Source organism: Nannospalax galili, unplaced genomic scaffold (genome assembly GCF_000622305.1).
Source record: "Nannospalax galili isolate Female #2095 unplaced genomic scaffold, S.galili_v1.0 scaffold884, whole genome shotgun sequence".
Taxonomy (NCBI): Eukaryota; Metazoa; Chordata; class Mammalia; order Rodentia; family Spalacidae; genus Nannospalax; species Nannospalax galili.
The window spans coordinates 844,881-862,621 of NW_008352264.1; the positions used below are offsets into that span (position 1 = coordinate 844,881).

Below are 17,741 nucleotides of genomic sequence, written 5' to 3' on the forward strand. Positions count from 1 at the left end.
TCTACATCTAGAAATCTAGATCTGAGCCTTTAATTTTTTGGTTATTAATTTGTTGAGGAATGAGTTCCTCTGGAAAACCTCTGCTTTGTGGTCCTGCTTGTGGAAAATTTTCTATGTTCACCAAATGACTTTTTGGCTTGCTAGAGGTTGTTTACTTTGTATAACGACACATTATGCTTCTGAACTCAGACACAGTTAACAGAGCAGCCTCCCGGATCTACAGTCTAGAGAGAGTGACTTCCATACAGGGGTTGTCACTAGACTTTCTGAAGAGGGGCTCTGTCTGTTAAGGTTAAGTTAACCATAGCTTGCCCCTTTCCTTTGTGCCTTTTGCCTCTCTGTGCCTTGTTGGCATGCTGGTTCACATTCATCTCTGCTGTATCAGTTTTAAATCCAGGTCTCAGTCCTTAGGGTATTACATAATAAATTAAAAAGTAAAAATCAAAGGAGTTTTATGTGTGGTGCATCTGAACTAACTGGTCCTGACTTCCTGCAGGGAAAATGAGTAGCTGGGCAGACTACATTATCAGTGCTCATTAATGATGGTAGGAATGCCTCCTTCCCACATGCCAGTCGCTATGCTAGCCCTGGGGGTGCCAAGATGTGATCCTTGTTCCTTCAAAGAGCTTCTGTATAAATGTCATAGTGTGATACATGATACAGCACAGGTGAGCCCCAAGGGGGCTTATAGGCTCAGACTACTGAGGGGAAAAGAAGGTTTCTTGACCCAAGTCTTAAAGGATTCCCAGGTTATCCCCAGAGATTGCAAAGACAGGAAGATGAATGTAACCAGCTCTGCAGACCTGGGTAGGTCAAGACTCTGGAGAGAGACAGGAGCAGAAGGATGGATACTCCATGCTAAGGAGTTTGGACTTTATCCTAGCGTCTATAGGAAGTCTTTGGATGGTTTTAGAAAGGAAATGGGGTGTAATGTGCTTTTTAAAATGTCATTGTAAAGAATGGGGTAGCAGTTAGTGGGATAGGAAGCAGAGAGATACAACATGAGGATGCTGCAGAAATCCAGATGAAAGACAAGAGCAAAGGGAGACCGTGGAGTCAGAAAGAAAAACAAATGTGGAGACACATTAGGAAAGTGTGCTATAGGAACTTGGTCATGAGGAATGGGTACTGGGGACAGTGGAGGAAAGAGTCAAGGATGTTCCCGGGGTTCCTCCCTTTAGTGGAAACTGTGCCCTTCAAGATGGGGCTGAAGAGAATGAAGGGAAGGGGATATGATAGTAAATTCAGGTAGAGACCAAATGAGTTTGAGGAACTTATGAGTCTTCAGGAGGGATGTCTAGGGGTATGACCACGTGAGTCTAGAGTTCAGGTAGGAGATGCTGGGATCCAGCTGTTGGCTTGTCCCTTCTACATGAAGACAGTTTGGCATTATTGGAAGGCTAAGGGGGACGCTAAGGGCTTAATAACCTTGGGTTAGCTCTCTTGGAAGCCATATTGTCTATTTGAGGATCAAGGTAGTAGACATGTGGTAGAAGGTAGTAGGTAGAAGGCACCAAAATGCCTTCCAGCAGGGGAAACTGGACCTCTTCCTAGGTTTCTTCCCGGTGTTCTCTTTTCTGGCCCACTTTTCTTTTCAGGTCCCTCTAAGATTTCCATGGGTCATCCTAGTTGTGAGACTAGAGGCAGACTTGGTAAAGAGAAGTAAAAGGGAAATTTCTTAAATATTTCGTCTTCTCAATAACCTGCAAGATATTTGTAAAAACAGTCTCGTTTAATACACAACACATTTGAGCCCACAATGATTCCATAGCTTATGTTATGATGAGTAGCAATGTTATAGACTTTAAATCCCGATCTCCACCATATATGCAATGCTAATTTTTATTTTTAAACATAAGCCTATTGCCAGATGTGGTAGTATATGCCTGTAATTCTAGCACTCAAGAGACTGGGGCAACCATGAGTTTGAAGCTAGCCTGGGCTACATGGTAAGTTTTAGGCCTACCAAGACTACCTAACAAGACTCTATCTCAAATAATAATTTTTAAAGTAAATTAAAAAATAAACTTGTCTGTTATCAGTGTTGCTATTGAGAAAGGAAAAAAAAAATGTGAACGGAATGTGATTGTAGTTGAGTTCATCAAGAACAGTGCTAAAACTAATCCCTCTGACCTCCACCACTCTGCCCAACCTTGTGTCCACAAGTTACACTGGGGGTTCTGGTGGTACCTTGGGCTAGGCCTCTTTAAGACTTGGTCTCCAGAACTTTGTTTATAATTTTCCCCTTTGCCTTCAGCCTCCACCTTTGTCCTTATACCCCAAGCAGCCAGAGCACTCCTTGAGTTCTAAGGATGCATGAGAAAGTCAGTCCTCTGCCCAGAAGCTTCCAGTGGCTTCTCAGCTCAACTTAGAATATAAGCTGTGACCTTCAAGGCTTTCTGTGTTCTGACCTCTGGTGGTTCTTTGGTCCTACTTGAATCACACCGATTATTTCACAAGCCCTTCTAGAATTTTCTGCATTCTCTAGGGCTTATAATCTTTCTGTGCCCTCTTTCTATAGTATTTTGGCCCAGGATCTCTGTGACTGGCTCACCACATGTCATCTGGGCCTCTGCATCTCTGTGACATTGCTTGTCTAAAACAGTGACCTCTGTCACACTCTGTTCCTTATTCTGATGGATTTTTTTCATCATAATACTTCTTATTTGTATATTGGCATCTACTTGGATGTTCTGTGAGCTCAGGCACTCCCTCTGCGCCAGTTGCTGGGATGGCCCCTGATCACTTATGCACTCCAAGATTCATGTAATGAATATGCAAAAGCCACGGCCCACAGAGGGGGATGGGAAATGGAGTCATAACACCAAGAGACCCGAAATAAAGCAAATGTCTTAGATTTCCCAGCATGACTGGTTCCCCAAGACTCCATCTTTGGGAATAACCATAAATAGGTCTCAGAAAACTTGTGCACATATTTCTGGGTTTATTGTAGATTTATTGCTCTGATATGGGTGGGAGACTCTTTTCTTCCTAACACATGTGTTACCAAAACAGGTTTGCCACCTCAGGATGTAGCTGATAATAGTGTGGTGTCCATGTGCTACCTAAGCCTGCTCTTCCAAGTTGGGGAGCTACTCCTAGGAGCCTGTGGAAAGTGCCCCCTGCACAGTGGCTTTTTTATTTCTACAGGAAAAGGACTTTCTTTGATAGCTTGGCATTAGCGAGCTCTGCCTTCTGCCCCTTCTTGATCAAGGTTTCCTGTTGACAATCTGAACTGAATACCATGCTCAGTGCATTTTCTGTTGCTCTTTCCCTAGGATCTTCTATGTTTCTCACGATTCACAAGACTTGAAAATCTTCAGCTATATCGCTCGAGATGGTGCCAGCAATATCTTCAGGTGTAACGTCTTTAAATCTAAGAAGAAGGTAAAGGGACAGTCATCGGTCCTCTGTTACTTTCCTCTGATGGGCCCAGCACATCTGACATTGACCTGCTTCCCTGTTGAAGGTTTGGAGGGGGCTGTTTTAATGCCAGACCTGGTGGCACTGTTAGTCATCTGTCATTGTTCTTATATGATGAAATCCTCTTTGATTGTGGTTTCATCTGAACTTTGTACATAGTTACATATAGTCAGTTGGATAGGGGTCCACCACTGGACACATGTTCTGAAAGAAGAGCAGGTAGATAGCACCAGAAATAATGCTGACCTTAGCCTGCAGTAGGAAAAAAGTTACCATGCCATGTACTAAGGTGACCCTTCACTTCGATATTACATGTAAATCAGTAGGCTTCTAATCATGACACAGGGAATCTGGCTTAGGTTAGGGTATGATATTGGTTGTCATGGGAAGTTACTTTGATATGGCAGCCTTGATACTTGAGTGAAGACAAGCTCCACACTTCTGTACAGGTGTCTTTCCTCTCTGCCATTCCTCCAGGAGACTGGCACATGAAGCAGGCTGATAGTTAGAGAACCTAGGATTTAGCCCTACCTCTCCACAATCACTCAGAATAATGTTAAGCACATTACCTCCCCACTAAGACTCAGCTTCTTAGAGAATATATTCAGGATAGACAAATTAGCATTTTCTTTAAAAAAATGTTTTATTAACATATATTAGTTATATATAAGGGATTTGTTATGATATAGTCTACATGTGCGTAATTGTTTCAATCATATTCTATCACCCCCCTCTCTCCCTCTGATGTCTTTAAAAAATCAGCGTTTTCTAAAACTTATTCTTTAACATTTATCATCAAAAATATTTTATGTTAAAACTATCCTGTTTAAGTTTATGAAAAGTCTTGAACACTTTAATTTGGTTAAATCCAGAATTTCACAAACTGCTTGGACTACAGAAGTATATTTTTCCCATTTAATATGTGTTAATATTCTGGGAACTATTTTCCTGCAGAAGAGACTTTGGAAAGCTCTGTATTAGCATTTCTAAGGCTTTATGAGTTAGAGACATCCATGAAGTCTGGCTTCTCATGAGACTTCCAGCCCCCTTTCTACATCCTCCGCCTTTAATTCTTCATATGTCTTAAGGCATCTTTCATAGATTTATAGGTATTTTGTCATTGTCAAGTGGGGGTAATAAAGATAATACCTGACAGGGTCAAGATTTACTAATGCAGATGTTTCTTGACTTAAGATGGGGTTATGCCATGACAAACTTATCTTCAGTTGAAAATATCATAAATTGAAGATGCATTTAATGTACCCAGCCAAACGAATATTCCAATTCAGCAGCACAGTAGCCTGTGGAATATGGATTGTTTCCAGGAACTAGGGGTCACGGCCATTGCCCAGTCTCATGAACATTTCCTACTATACAAAATTAGTCCAGGAAAAGATTTTGAAGTAGAGTTTCTACTGAATGTATATAGGTTTTGTACCATCATAAAGTCAAAAAATTGCCAAATCAAACCATGGTGTCTCAGGCTGTATATGTGTCCTTTTCTCCATGAAGAGAATTAGGCCTTGTTAGCTAAAGAGATTTGTGTCCTGTTCTCAGGCCTTTTGTTTTATTATTTATTTATTTATTTATTTATTTATTTATTTATTTATCTATCTATCTATCTATCTATCTAGTTAGTTAGTTAGTTAGTTAGTTAGTTAGTTAGTTTGTTTGTTTGTTTGTTTGATAAAGTGGGAATGGAGTTTAGGACCTTGCACAAAGCTCTACCTCTGAACTACATTCCCAGTCTCTGGGCCCTTTTAAAATATGTCCTAGAACAGGATGGGAAGTACTAGAAAGATGGGAAGAAAAGAAGAAGAAGTTGCCAGACTTCTCTTCTAGATAACAGTACAGTTTAGAGTTGGGGCACGGGGGAAAGTAAGTGAGGCCCTCTTGGGTTGCATATTAAAGAACTGATAGGAACATGCGTAGGAAGAGTGAGAGGGAAAAAGCAACAGTCATTAGGATGGTGAAAGGCTCCTCTCAGCATGGCAGTGAAGGGGTTCCAGGAAGGAGTGAAAGGAAATACAAAGTGTCCCTAAGAGTTATAAATTGGATTGTCTGCAGTGTTCTTGATGATGTGACTCACGAATGAAATTCTCTTCATTTTGAATCCTTGCTTGTGCTTCTGACTTTGGTTTTGTACCTAGACTATGCAAAACTTTGGGGCTTGGCTTATAAATAACAGTCATTTACCAAGCACTCTGATTATTTATCTTATTTTATCTTTATAATGTGTATGTAAAGAAGATAAGACAAGTAATTTTCGCCCTTGGATTCGTAGGTGAGTAAATGAAGACTCAGCTTAAATGATTTTCCAAGTTCCCCTAAAAGGGCAGGAGCTAGAACACAGAGACATGCAGAACAAAAAGAGATTGTTATATCTGCCTCGCTGTGGGACCTGGTGTGTCAGTGCATGCATGCTGGGTGCCCTGCTGTGAGACCTGAGATGGAGAACACTGCCCACCTAGAACTTCCCTCTTGAAGTCAATCATTGAATTGAGTCGGTTGCCCAAGGAAAAGATGTTGACTTCCCTCTCTCATCACTTTCCCCCACACACACGTCTTAGAGTTCTCAGGGCTAGCTCTCATCTCTGACTCTTCTGTTTTCTGTATGCCTTTTGCCCTTACCTACGGAGTCTATAGCTCTTCTTTGGATTGGTTCTCAGGCCCTGTGCTGGCCTATAGCCATGTAGCTAAGGGAATTGTTTCCAGATGGCTGGGACTGTGAGCTCTGTTGCTGCTGAACTGTAGATGGGAAGACTAATTTCCAAGCCAGGAAAGAGAAATGAATTGTTCAGCAAAGGAAACCCAATTGGGGAGGAGTAGGGAACATGTCTGGGAGGGTTTGCACAGCATCCTGGTTAGCCTCCAGATAAGTGATTTACTTTTCTATAAAGCCCTTCTGGTTCCAGGAGATAATAGCTTGGGCAGGAGTTTTAATTGGCAAATCATAGACAAGTTTAAGAGGTGAAGAAGAAAAGACTATAGACCCTGAGGAAATGTGTCTTGAAAAGATGTTTGTGGACCACGAGAGGTCAATTGAGAGACCTGTTGACTGGAAGCCAGAAGACCTGATGTTATCCAGATTTCTCAGACTGATCGTGGTGCAGAAAAGCCTTGACTAAGCATCTTGCTGTGCTAAGGATTTAGGTACTTCTGTTCTATATCATGTCATATCCCGTGTACCTGCTGATGGCATGTTTCTTCTCATGGTGGGCCTCTAGTGCAGGTGTAGTCCTTCTTACAGAGAGAGGGCTGTATCTTCTGGTTGAGAATACTACTAGCCAGGCATCTCACTCTTCCCATGAGAAGACCTTGCTTCCAGCTCAGTACCCCTGTACCTCTGGATCTTCTTATGGCCAGGATGCCTCTCAGCTTGGAACATAACTTGTGTAAGGTCTCATGACAACTTCTTGGGTTTTTATTTTGTTTTGTTTTGTTTTGTTTTTTCTTTCCAGTTGGGCTTTCACAGAAGCTCAATAGCAGAATATGCCAGACTGCAACATGCTGTTCCTCAGCTGCTCCTGATGATCTAATTTGTAGCTGTGCATTAAATCCAATAATATCTAAGGTGTTTGATTACTTGCTTTGCACCTGAGACTGCTCTATGGTCTATGTGAGACTTATTTCCATTTGTCCGTTCAATCACCTTTTGAGGTAGAAGCTCAATGTGCTTCTCATCTTACACTTGGGGAAATGGATCCTTAAGGTACATAATTTGTGTAAGGTCTCATCATAAATAGTGGAGTCACAAATGAACTCAAGAGATCTGACTCTGGTGTTTGTATACTGTTTTTAATTTATTATTTTTATTTTATGTGTATGAGTATATTGCCTGCATATATGTAAGCATGGAGTTCTGAAGAAGGCATCATATCTCCTGGAACTGGAGTTACAGATGATTGTTAGCTGCCATGTGGGTGCCAGGAGTTGAACCTGGGTCCTTTGCAAGAGCAACCAGTGCTCTTAACCACCACTGAGCCATCTCTCCTGCCCCTGGTGTTTGTATTTTTAAACACTCCATTGTTACATTGTTCTTGCCTCATTAGGAAGCTGTATAGCTAAAGAGTAGCCTATGTATACCTAGGTTCTACTATAACCACTACCTGGTTATGAGGAGCTTCTTAACTCTGCGTACCCCAAATCATTGTGTCAGATAGTCCTTCCCCAGCCGACCCCCGTAGTATACATATATGGTCAGCAGTATCTTGCCCCATTTTATAACTGGTAAAAGAAAGGGCCCAGGGTAGTAACTTACCCTTCGTCACACAGTGAATTGAAGATGTCACTGAGATTAGAAGCAGGCTTCCTGCTTTCCAGTCCAGAACTGTGACCACTAAGCCCTGTGTCATGAAGCATGAAACCCTAGGACCTCTCTGGACTTGAGTTTCTTGGGCCATCAAAAAGGTGAAAGGCAATTGAGGAATGCTGCCTGTTGTGTGTGATGGAACCAGATGGATCTGACCTTTAAGGAGCAAATTCTGTAGGACAGGATTGGGGTCCAGAGGTCCCAGCACCCCACCCCTCAACTAGTGCTAAGAGAGAAGATTGCAAGTTCCTGATGCAGACTTCTTGGTGACGGGGTAGTCTGTGTTTCACCACCTTGCGAAGCCATTTCTCTCTTGAGCAGCCTGTTTCCTGGCCTCTTGACCAGTCCCGTGGTGTGTCATTTTCTTCCACTGCTGGGAGAGTACAGTCGGCTGCCTGCTGTACAAAGGCTATGCTTGTTAGCGCATCTCTGCAGGAACTGTCAGTGATTAGCAGGAGTGGCAGGAAGCCCTGTGAGCCACAGGGACAGCCCCCGGAGCCACAATCACAGCTCAGTTGGCTTGGGTTAGAAGAAGCCATTTCTTCCTGTGATGCTGTCACCAGCAAATGGGCCTGCAGCTGTGAGGCCAAACTGTCTTTTAGAGTTTACAGTAGATTTTGAATGATGATGAGAGTCGTGCCCTAAAGAATGGCACTTGCCTGTCAAATCTAAGAGAGATGTAGTTCCCAAATTTAAGCAAGAGACTATTTTTTGACCTCAAATGTATGGGTGGGGTGGGGTTGGGAAGTCAAAATACAGAAATCATAGGCCTCAAAGTTCAGTACTTGGGAAGGTGAGTTAGCTTGTCCATAGTCACCCAGCTCGTTACTGACAACACTGAGATTATAAATTAGTCCTTTTATAAATTAGCGCAGTAGGAAAAGCTCAGCAGCTGTCGGAAACCTTATGATCTACTACTTCCTGTCAGTGTTGAAAGTCAGACTCACTTTGAAACTAAACTTTCTATACTGAGCAATGTTTTGTTGTCCAAGGCCTTTCCCCATATCAAACCGTATAATCAAGCCTGTCAGATAACCTGTTGGACAAAAACCTGACCCGCCTATAATTTCATACTCTTAGCACCTCACATGTAGAGCATACAAATATATCTTCATGTTTCAGCATTGCAGATTCTACACATTGTAGTCATTTGATAAACTTAAGTTAAATCTTTTATTGAGATTCCTTTATTTTCTTTTATTTTACATGTATGTGGCATGTTTGTGCATATGTAATGTGTGTGCATGTAGAGGCCAACCTCAATTGTCAGTCTTCAGGTGCCATCCAACTTGTTTTTTGAGATAGGTCTCTTCATTGGCCTGGAGCCAATGCTTATTAGGCTAGGCTGACCAGCAAAGTACAGGCATCCACCTGTCTCCACCTTCCCAGTGCTCAAATTACAAACGTGTGTGTGCGTGTGCGTGTGTGTGTGTGTGTGTGTCTGTCTGTCTGTCTGTCTGTCTTTGGGGGATCAAACTTAGGTCCTGACACTTTACCAACTGGGCTATCTTCACAGTTCCTTACTGAGGTACCTTTAAACCATTCATTAATGGCATCCAGTTCCATTGCTCTTGAGATTTGGTGATAGTTAAATTCAAGATACAGACACTGTATTTTATTGCTGTGACAAATGAGAAGAATTATAAAAGCCATTCTACAAATGACTTTGTGGAAGTCAGTTCCCTAGAACTCAGAAGCACTTGGCAGACAAATCCCCAGTTCCCAGAAGATGGGAAGCTAGGTGTCTGCAGAGCAGAGGAGCGAGCTGGTCGGCCAGTGAAGAACCTTCCAGACAGAAGTGTGTCCTTACTCTTCTTTTTTCTCATTCTCCACTTTCTTTCCATCTCCATATGCACCTTGCATTTTATATTTTTATCCTCTGCTTTTCTTGCTTATCTGATGGTTCTTAATCATCTCCAAAAGTTGTAGAGAGAGCTTTGTCCAGGGCAGTGAAACTTAGAAGAGCTCCAACAATGGTTAAATCAGCTTCAGGATATGACTAGTCAAACTATTTTTTTTTACATGTCTATAACCCTGAAAAGATTCCCAGGTTTATAGAGCCAACCAACAACAGGCTCTGATTTTTCTATGGACTGGTAAAGTACAGGACTCAACATTTGATCTCCATCTTCCTAAAGCTAACACAGCAGGCTTTTGTCCATGTTTGAGCAAATAGCCCACTCTCGCTGAGAATATAGTGTTATTTTCATGGACATTGTAGTAGTTTCTCAAGTTCTGACACCTGCTAGGTATCCAGTTGACACCTACCTTAAGCATTGAAGAGGACAGCTATTCATTGCATCTTGACTTGGTTTTTGTGCTGAGGTAAAGGATGTCTTGAGGCTGAGAGAAGGACTTATGTCAACATGGTTGGGTAGGTGGTTTCAAGAAATACTATGTGGTGAGGATAAGGGGCACATGCTCTGAGAGAGCTTCTTTTCCAGGCCTATTTTTGCAAAATTGCCTGTAATTGGCACTCCCAAAGAGTGTCGGTGCTCTCCATCTACAGCTGAGAGCCACTCTGAGGTTATGTATTCCTTTCTGATTCTGAAAACATCAAAGCAGCCGTATCTAAGCTAATCTCAATAACTGAGAGCCCACACATGCTTTGTGCCGCTAATAGAAATTGGCTTTTGGACAGGAAGATTTGGTCCATGTGCCACCTAGCACTTTTAGAGGCTTATGTAAAACTAAGCTGAATTTGTACAAAATCAGGTGGTATGATGATGCTTTCTTTTTTCCAGTCTGGTAAATTCCAGAGAGTGGCCAGATCTCTGGAAGCTGGAAAAGGCTGCCTTCCTATTAGGCAGTTTGCTGGGTCTGCAGTGTGCTCAATGCCTGTAATCTTTAAACTGCCTCTTTGATTTCCAAAGGCCATGGGATCTGGGCAACTGCTTCCGTGTGACCCGGGAGACCTAAAGAACACATTCATGGAAACCTCTGCAAGGAGTTCTTCTTAAAGCTTCTTTTAAACCAAGTTCTCCCTCTTGGATTCAGACATGGCTTACTATTAAGTCCCCTCATGTGTGACTACTGCATTCCAGGGCAGCAGGAAGAACCTGTTTTCTTCCCTAGGGTCACCAAGTGGGGTAAGCCTGCAGACAGGAGCCCACTGGGCTGTGCAGAGAGCAGCTGTGAGAGGTCCAGCCTCTGCTAGGTGCAGGTGGCCCCTGCTGATTGCCTACCAGTAATTGCTTCACCAGCAAGGTCCTCATACCACATCCTCTAAAAAAAACTTTTCAGTAGTGAAGGAATGGAAGGAAGCTTAAAAGGTCAAGGGGCGTCTGGACTCAACATAGCCATTAACAAGTAGTGTTAGGAGCCACCCAGCCCCTGCTGACCCCCAGAGTGGTAAATGGAAAGGCCAGTCCTTTATGGGTATGCAGTCATTCTGTAGAGCAAAAGGCTAGCTTGATATGAGTACTGTACCACCTCCTCAAGAGCACAGGGAACTTTGTAAAAGGTGCCGCTGTGTCATTTTTTTTGTGAATGGAGACACAGCCTTCAAAGACATTGAAATGAAACCATTTGGCACCAACTCTACAACTCTAGAAGTCTTGTTGACCAATTTTCTTCTGCATAGAAGCTGTTAGGCTAGCTCAGATCTGAGATGCATTTGACCAGGGACTTTTCCTCTAAATCTATGGGAAGGAAGATGGTGGCTCTGGCTCTTTTGATCTTAGCATACGTAAGGAAAACGTGACTCCCTTATGTTCTTTATGTTTCTATTATTGATAAAATAATCCAAGCCTATCCTGAGCTACTTTTTATCTTCTTCCTTAATCACCTTTTGGTGCAGTGAATACCATAATCAGAATAAAGAGGGGTTTTTTGAGCCATCTCTCACCATCCCACCTCATACCTTTATTATTATTTTTTGAGACAAGATCTTACTATATAGCCCAGGCTGGCTTTGAACTCCTAATCATCCTGTGTCAGCCTCCAAGCACTGGCACTACAGCCTGATAGCATAAAGCATTTCTTGAGCACCACTGTATGTAGCATCTGGGAAGTGCTGCCATACATACTCCTCACATACCAACTCCGTGCAGCAGAGAAGATGCAGGGAGAAAGGCATGCTGTTGGCTCACTTCTTCAGTAAGCTTGAGAAATTGCAACATAAAAGCTGTGATCCAGAGAGGATAGAAGGAAATGGGATGGTAAAGAACCTGCACTCGCTTTCCAACATAAGAGGTCAGACTGATAAAATCAACATTTTCTGCATTTTAGGAGGGTCATAAGTTCTGGGTCAGTTGTTGATTCTAGAAAATGTACTGAAATATAAAAAATAAAGCAGTGTCCACACTAAGTGTTAAAACCAGCCTACTTCCTTACAACGATTTTGGGCATATAAAAGGCTGAATTTGTAGAAATGTTCCATGCATTTGTTTCTGCTGAAAGTGGGAGAATAGAGATCAAGCCAGAGTTTAGATTCTTTAAATGCTCAGGTTGGAGGGTGCCAGTGGCATTGGCAACTGGTGATGCGTGTCCTCTGTAAAGGCCTTTTCCACCCACTCTAGCTACTTTGTTTTAAATCTATGTAATTCCTTCCAAAGATAACTTTATAAATCTGATCCCTGCTCCTGTCCAATCCATAGGCTTGGGAAATGTTTATGGCTCTCTAAAAATGTAGTATCTTCAAAGCTAGTTAATGGAAATGTCCATGATTTCCAGAGGTGATAGAATTTCTAGCATATCTTTCTTAGAAACTTGAGGTTTTACAGCAATGCACACAGGAGTGAGCTTTGCTTCCTATGTGATTGTAATTTAAAGAGAGAAACTGAGTCTTTATGCTGAGAACGATGGGAAAAAATAAACGCAATCCTTGCAAGTATTTACGAAAATGAGATTGCTGGGTTACTTATATAAGATAAGAAAGGAATAGAATTAAAGCCTTAGTCTCTATATATCATTTACTTTCAACCCATATTTTATTTCTAGAACATAAAACACTTAACTTTTCTGCTTCATATGAAGATTCCCAGAATCGCAAAATCACAAGTTAGAAAAAAATGGGACAGTGAAGTCTCACAAAAGGCTCACATATGTGGCTTGATAAAGCAGAAATGAGCTTTGTTGTGGAAGATGGAGAAGCCACGGGCAGCCTGCTCTTCTTTTCAGAAAGGGAGCAAAAGGCCCGAGGAATCGTGTGGGGATAACACTAAGACATATTCTTTTCCATCTTTAGTTGAGCCTTCCAATGCAGCCACCTGACCAGAGCACAGCTTTGTAGCCAAAGGAGATACAGAAAGTTGGAGTATGCCCATCATGGACCTGTTAGGCACCATCTCTCCAAAGCACACCTTTTCATGTTTTTTTTGTTGAATGGGAAGGGTGGGGACTTCTCGCTTAGGACCAGTGCCTAGTGCTTCATGATTTCCTGTGCAGAGTTGACCCTCAGGTGCTGCAGGCCTATAGGATGAGTAGCAGCCTCGGTCTGCTGTGTGAACGGGTGGAGGAGGAAGTTAAGTGTAGACGTAGAGAACAGAGATTCTGATGTTCCATTCGGTGGTGGGAGGCTGTACAAAAGTTACTTATCTCCTGCTTTACTTAAACTTATCACCCAGAAACATCAGGATGTTCCAGGTGAGAGATCAGCTAAACACCTCTGCCTCCGGAGTTAACATAGTAGACCAAGATATGTTTAAACTATAAACCAGTCACTGCTGAAAGGTAGTTTGAGCTAAGGAATACTAGGAGTAGAGCTAGACTGAGATCTGGAGTAAACGTGTAGATAAAGATTGACTTAACGCCTTTTCAAATTAGCATGGATGCTTTGGCCTGAAATAGCAAGAAGCATCATAGAAGTGATGCCAGGTGTGAGGAAATTCCCAGGGTAGCAAGTCAAGCTGAGTGGACTAGAGCAGTTCATACATGGTGTTCTGTAGTTCCAAGGAGTTCATGAAGGTACCATAAGAAATGCAAACAAATCTCAATATCCTGAGTAGCACATATGAGGGGTCATATGCACACCCTCAACACAGCCCCCTAGGTTTATCAGAAGACTTGATATTGGTATGGTAATGTAATACCAGCTACCTCATGCTGATGAGGAACTCTGCCTGACTGCTGATGTCATGTGGGGGTCTTGACTATCATCAGCGGACTATGTGGGGTTACCAGGTAGTCATACCTGACTTGAATGCAGATCATTCAAAATATGGTTAATGCTCAACTTTGGTGTAAAGTGAAGTCGCTGAAATAGACTGTAGTCTATTAGTAGTCTAACTGTGATAAGTGCTTTTTCATTGCTGTGATTAAATATATGACCCAAAACAATTGATGAACAAGTTTATTTTGGGTTACAGTCCTAGAGGGACAAGAGTCCATCATGGGGGGTGGTGACAGGAGCAGAAGCAGAAAGATCACATCTTCAACTACAAACACAAAACAGAGAGCAAACTGGAAATGGGACAAGACTGTGAACTCTCAAAGCCCACCCCAGTGGCATACTTTCTCCTGCAAGGACCCCCACCTAAACCCACCCAAACAGTGCCACCAACTGGGGACCAAGGGTTTACATACATGAAGCCGGGGGGGGGGGTATTTCTCATTCAAACCACCACAGTGATGGGGAGATGTGTGGTTTACCCAGCCTGGCCTCTGAAACTGCGCATTTCATCTCTCTTTATTTTCAGCACTTGAAAGAAGGTAGGGGCTAACTAATCAAATTATATAGCTAGTGATGTACCTTTGAGACCATGCCCTGAGGCCCCAGCCTGTGCTTCTGCCTCACAGCCTGTTGGGGATGCTGAAGACAATCTAGGCAGGCTTCTCTGTCCTCCTACCTCTCCTAATTAAGTAGTGGAATCCTGGCTGGCAGGGGGAAGCCCTCTTGTTGGGCCCCAGGAGGAAGATGTGAAAAAGCAGAATAGAAGCAGGGAAGGAGACACGCCTTATCGAAAGTCATAGCTCCAGCAGTGCCCTAGAGTGTCAGCCCTGCTTTCTTCTAGAAGTTCTACAGTTTCAAGCCTTAAAGTCCTTAATCCATTCTGAGTTCCTTTCTGTATAAAGTAAGGGTCTAACTTCACTCTTCTGATGAGTAAAGTTTAATTTATTGAACACCATTTATTGAAGAAATTCTCTCTCATTGTGTGCCCCTTGGTGTACAGATCTGTGTATACAACATCTTAGAGCAAGAGGGAGAAGCTTACCTTACTCTCAGCTGCCACCACAGATCTGGATGCAGAGCTCCCGTTGGTTCTGCTGTTATCTTGGATGTTCAAGCCCCATAGTATCTGGTCTGTGGGAGTGCCTAGAAAACCCAACATTTGAAAAAATTGATTCCTCCTAGTTTGATATACTCGTTTGATAATGGTTGATGATGGATTCTGAAGCATTAAGAACTACTTCTTTTATTCTTAGGAGGGAAGAATGGGGCCGATTCCAATCTAAGTTCATAATTTATACACTTCCCTTTGCCACCTCTGACCTTTCAGTTAATTGCTTTACAACTATGGTGCTGTTTTCTAGAGTACTTGGACATCTGAGCCACCTTGGGTTTTTCTACCTCTTTCCTTCTCTGGCTGCCTGGGTTTCTTACGTCCATGCCCCTTGCACTTCCCCTCCCACTCCCAACTTTACTGTGTCCTTGTAGAGTCTCTGCATCCTTAACCCTTTCTTTTCCCTCTTCCTTCTCAGAGCCAAGCTATGAGAATTGTCCGGACAGTGGGGCAGGCCTTTGAGGTCTGCCACAAGCTGAGCCTGCAGCATACACAGCAGAACGCAGATGGCCAAGAAGATGGAGAGAGCGAGAGGAACAGTGATGGCTCTGGGGATCCAGGTAGGTGCCAATGGCTCCAGATGGAAAGGACACAGTGTGGGCTGGTGCACCATTCTCCCAAGAGCCAGACTATTAACTTATGTAAAAAGCATTTCTTCTAGTTCCATATTTTTGAAGAAATATTGATTACATTTTCTTTTTGATATCTTTATGTGGTTTGGTTTTGAGACAAGTTCTTGCTATATAGCCCAGGCTGACCTTGAACTTGAACTCCTCCTGCCTCAGCCTCTCACATGCTGGGATTATAGGTATGTGCCACCATACCTGGCTCTTTGCTTTCTTTTTGAGAAGGGTCTCAGTAAAGAAGCCCACATTGTCCTTGAATTCATAGTCCTCTGGCCTCAGCCTCCAAAATTGAGCTGCATGGTAGGTATTTCCTTTCTAAAGACAGAGCTATTTATGCCACCACATCTGACCCCAAAGAAAACTTCAATGAAAAAGCATCTGATATGTTTTAAAATGCCAAGTCTGGTGCTTGGCACACAGAAAGCACTAGATACATGTTAGCTATTATTATTTTAATGTAAATATAAAACAAGGGTACAAAATTCTGGAAAAAATGAGTGATGACAGGAGTGGCTTTCTACATATATATGTATATTTATATATATATATAGTAATCATATATATGAATAGACAAAACTGAATTGATACTTGAGTAAGTAATTGAATAACTCTAAACAGAAACTCAGATACAGATGAAGACTCATGTGCTAATTTATTGTAGAACTCCCTGGAGAACGATATGAGAATACCTATAAAATTTTACCTTTTGATTCCTAAATTATCCTCATAGTATCTCTAAGAATGTATTCTAAAAATAGGCCCACACATGTATGAAATGATGCATATATTCACATAAGCAAGGAATAAGTTATAATACCAAAGGGTTAGAAAGGGCATGAAGAAGTTTTTAAATAAATTATGGTACAAAAATTGAATATTGCATAGTGATTAAGAAGAATGAGCCAATTATCCACAAATTGATATAAAACCATCCTGTAGACATCTTGTTTGTTTTTAAGAAATTAAGGTTTAGAACAGTTGATATGCTATGCTACCGATTATGCTTTATTTATAAGTACGTAGGTATAATTTTGTATATATATGTATATACCATGTGTGTACATATAGGTTTACCATGTATAGACTATTTCCAGCATGATACACAAAAATGTAGCAACATGGGTCACTCTGGAAAAAGGAGTCAGGTGGCTGGGGTGGTGGGAAGGTTTACTTCCCACTGTACTTCTAAAACTAGTCTACTCTGGGCATATATTAGTCATAAATTAGAAAAGCTGACATTTCATCTAGTGCTCAGTGTCTGTGTGACCACAGGGAGCCACCATACTGTCTCTGGACTCACTCATTTGTGCTAAATGATGGTGCCCTCTGACTAATGCAAGCATCACTGTGATCTTGACTAATCAAAATCATCACTCAGAGCCTCTCATTTTACTGTATGCCCTGGATCACTCATGGCTTATAGCAGGCCATGGTGCTAATGTAAACTTAAAGAACTTAGTGTCTCTGTGCTCTGAGACTTAGAGATCAGAGGTACAACCAGACTTTGGCAAATATTTCACATCCTGTGCTGGCTAATGAGAGGAGAGCACAGTGGGGACAGTTCCTGGCCTCATCTGGAGGCTCTGTGAGACCCATGCTCAGTCACTTTGCTCAGAGAACAGAAGCCACTTGCTCACTTCTGTACTGGAAGATGCTATAGACTGATAGCTGAGGAGACTGATTTCTTGACTGTTGACATTTCTTTTGTGTATGGGAGTGAGTGTGTGTGATTGTTTGTACATCTGTATGAAAGCCAGGACAACTTTGGGTATTATGATATTATTCCTCAGGTAAGGTGTCATTCTTTTGTTTTTTTTGTTTTTTTTTTTTTTTAGATAGGGTCTCTGATTGGCCTGGAACTCACCAAGTAGGCTATGCTGACTGGCCAGGGATCTGCCAGTCTCTGCCTCCCCAGAGCTGGGATTACTAGTATATACCACCATGCTTGGCTTTTTTTATATGGGTTCTGAGGATCAAACTCAGGATTTCAAAGCACTGTACTGACTGAACCATCTTCCCAGCCCCTAGTAACCCTTCTTTGTCAACAATGCCTTACTCCCTTGTTAGTGGAGTGGTAGCCTAACTCTCAAGAGCTTTTAAACACACAGTCAGCACTGGTAGCTGGTGTATATGAACATAAATACATTCTAACCAGAA

General features: G+C 42.2%; 1 protein-coding gene across 2 annotated transcripts in view; it reads left to right on the forward strand.

Moving 5' to 3' along the window:
• The window catches only part of CUNH1orf226 (chromosome unknown C1orf226 homolog), a 309,548-nt gene that overhangs the window by 253,539 nt on the left and 38,268 nt on the right, over positions 1-17,741 (forward strand). For both annotated transcript variants that reach the window (XM_008849076.3, XM_008849075.3), the window contains exons 5-6: positions 3,279-3,387; positions 15,377-15,518. In XM_008849076.3, the coding sequence (XP_008847298.2) occupies positions 3,279-3,387; positions 15,377-15,518 (251 nt within the window). The remainder of the gene's footprint in view (positions 1-3,278; positions 3,388-15,376; positions 15,519-17,741) is intronic.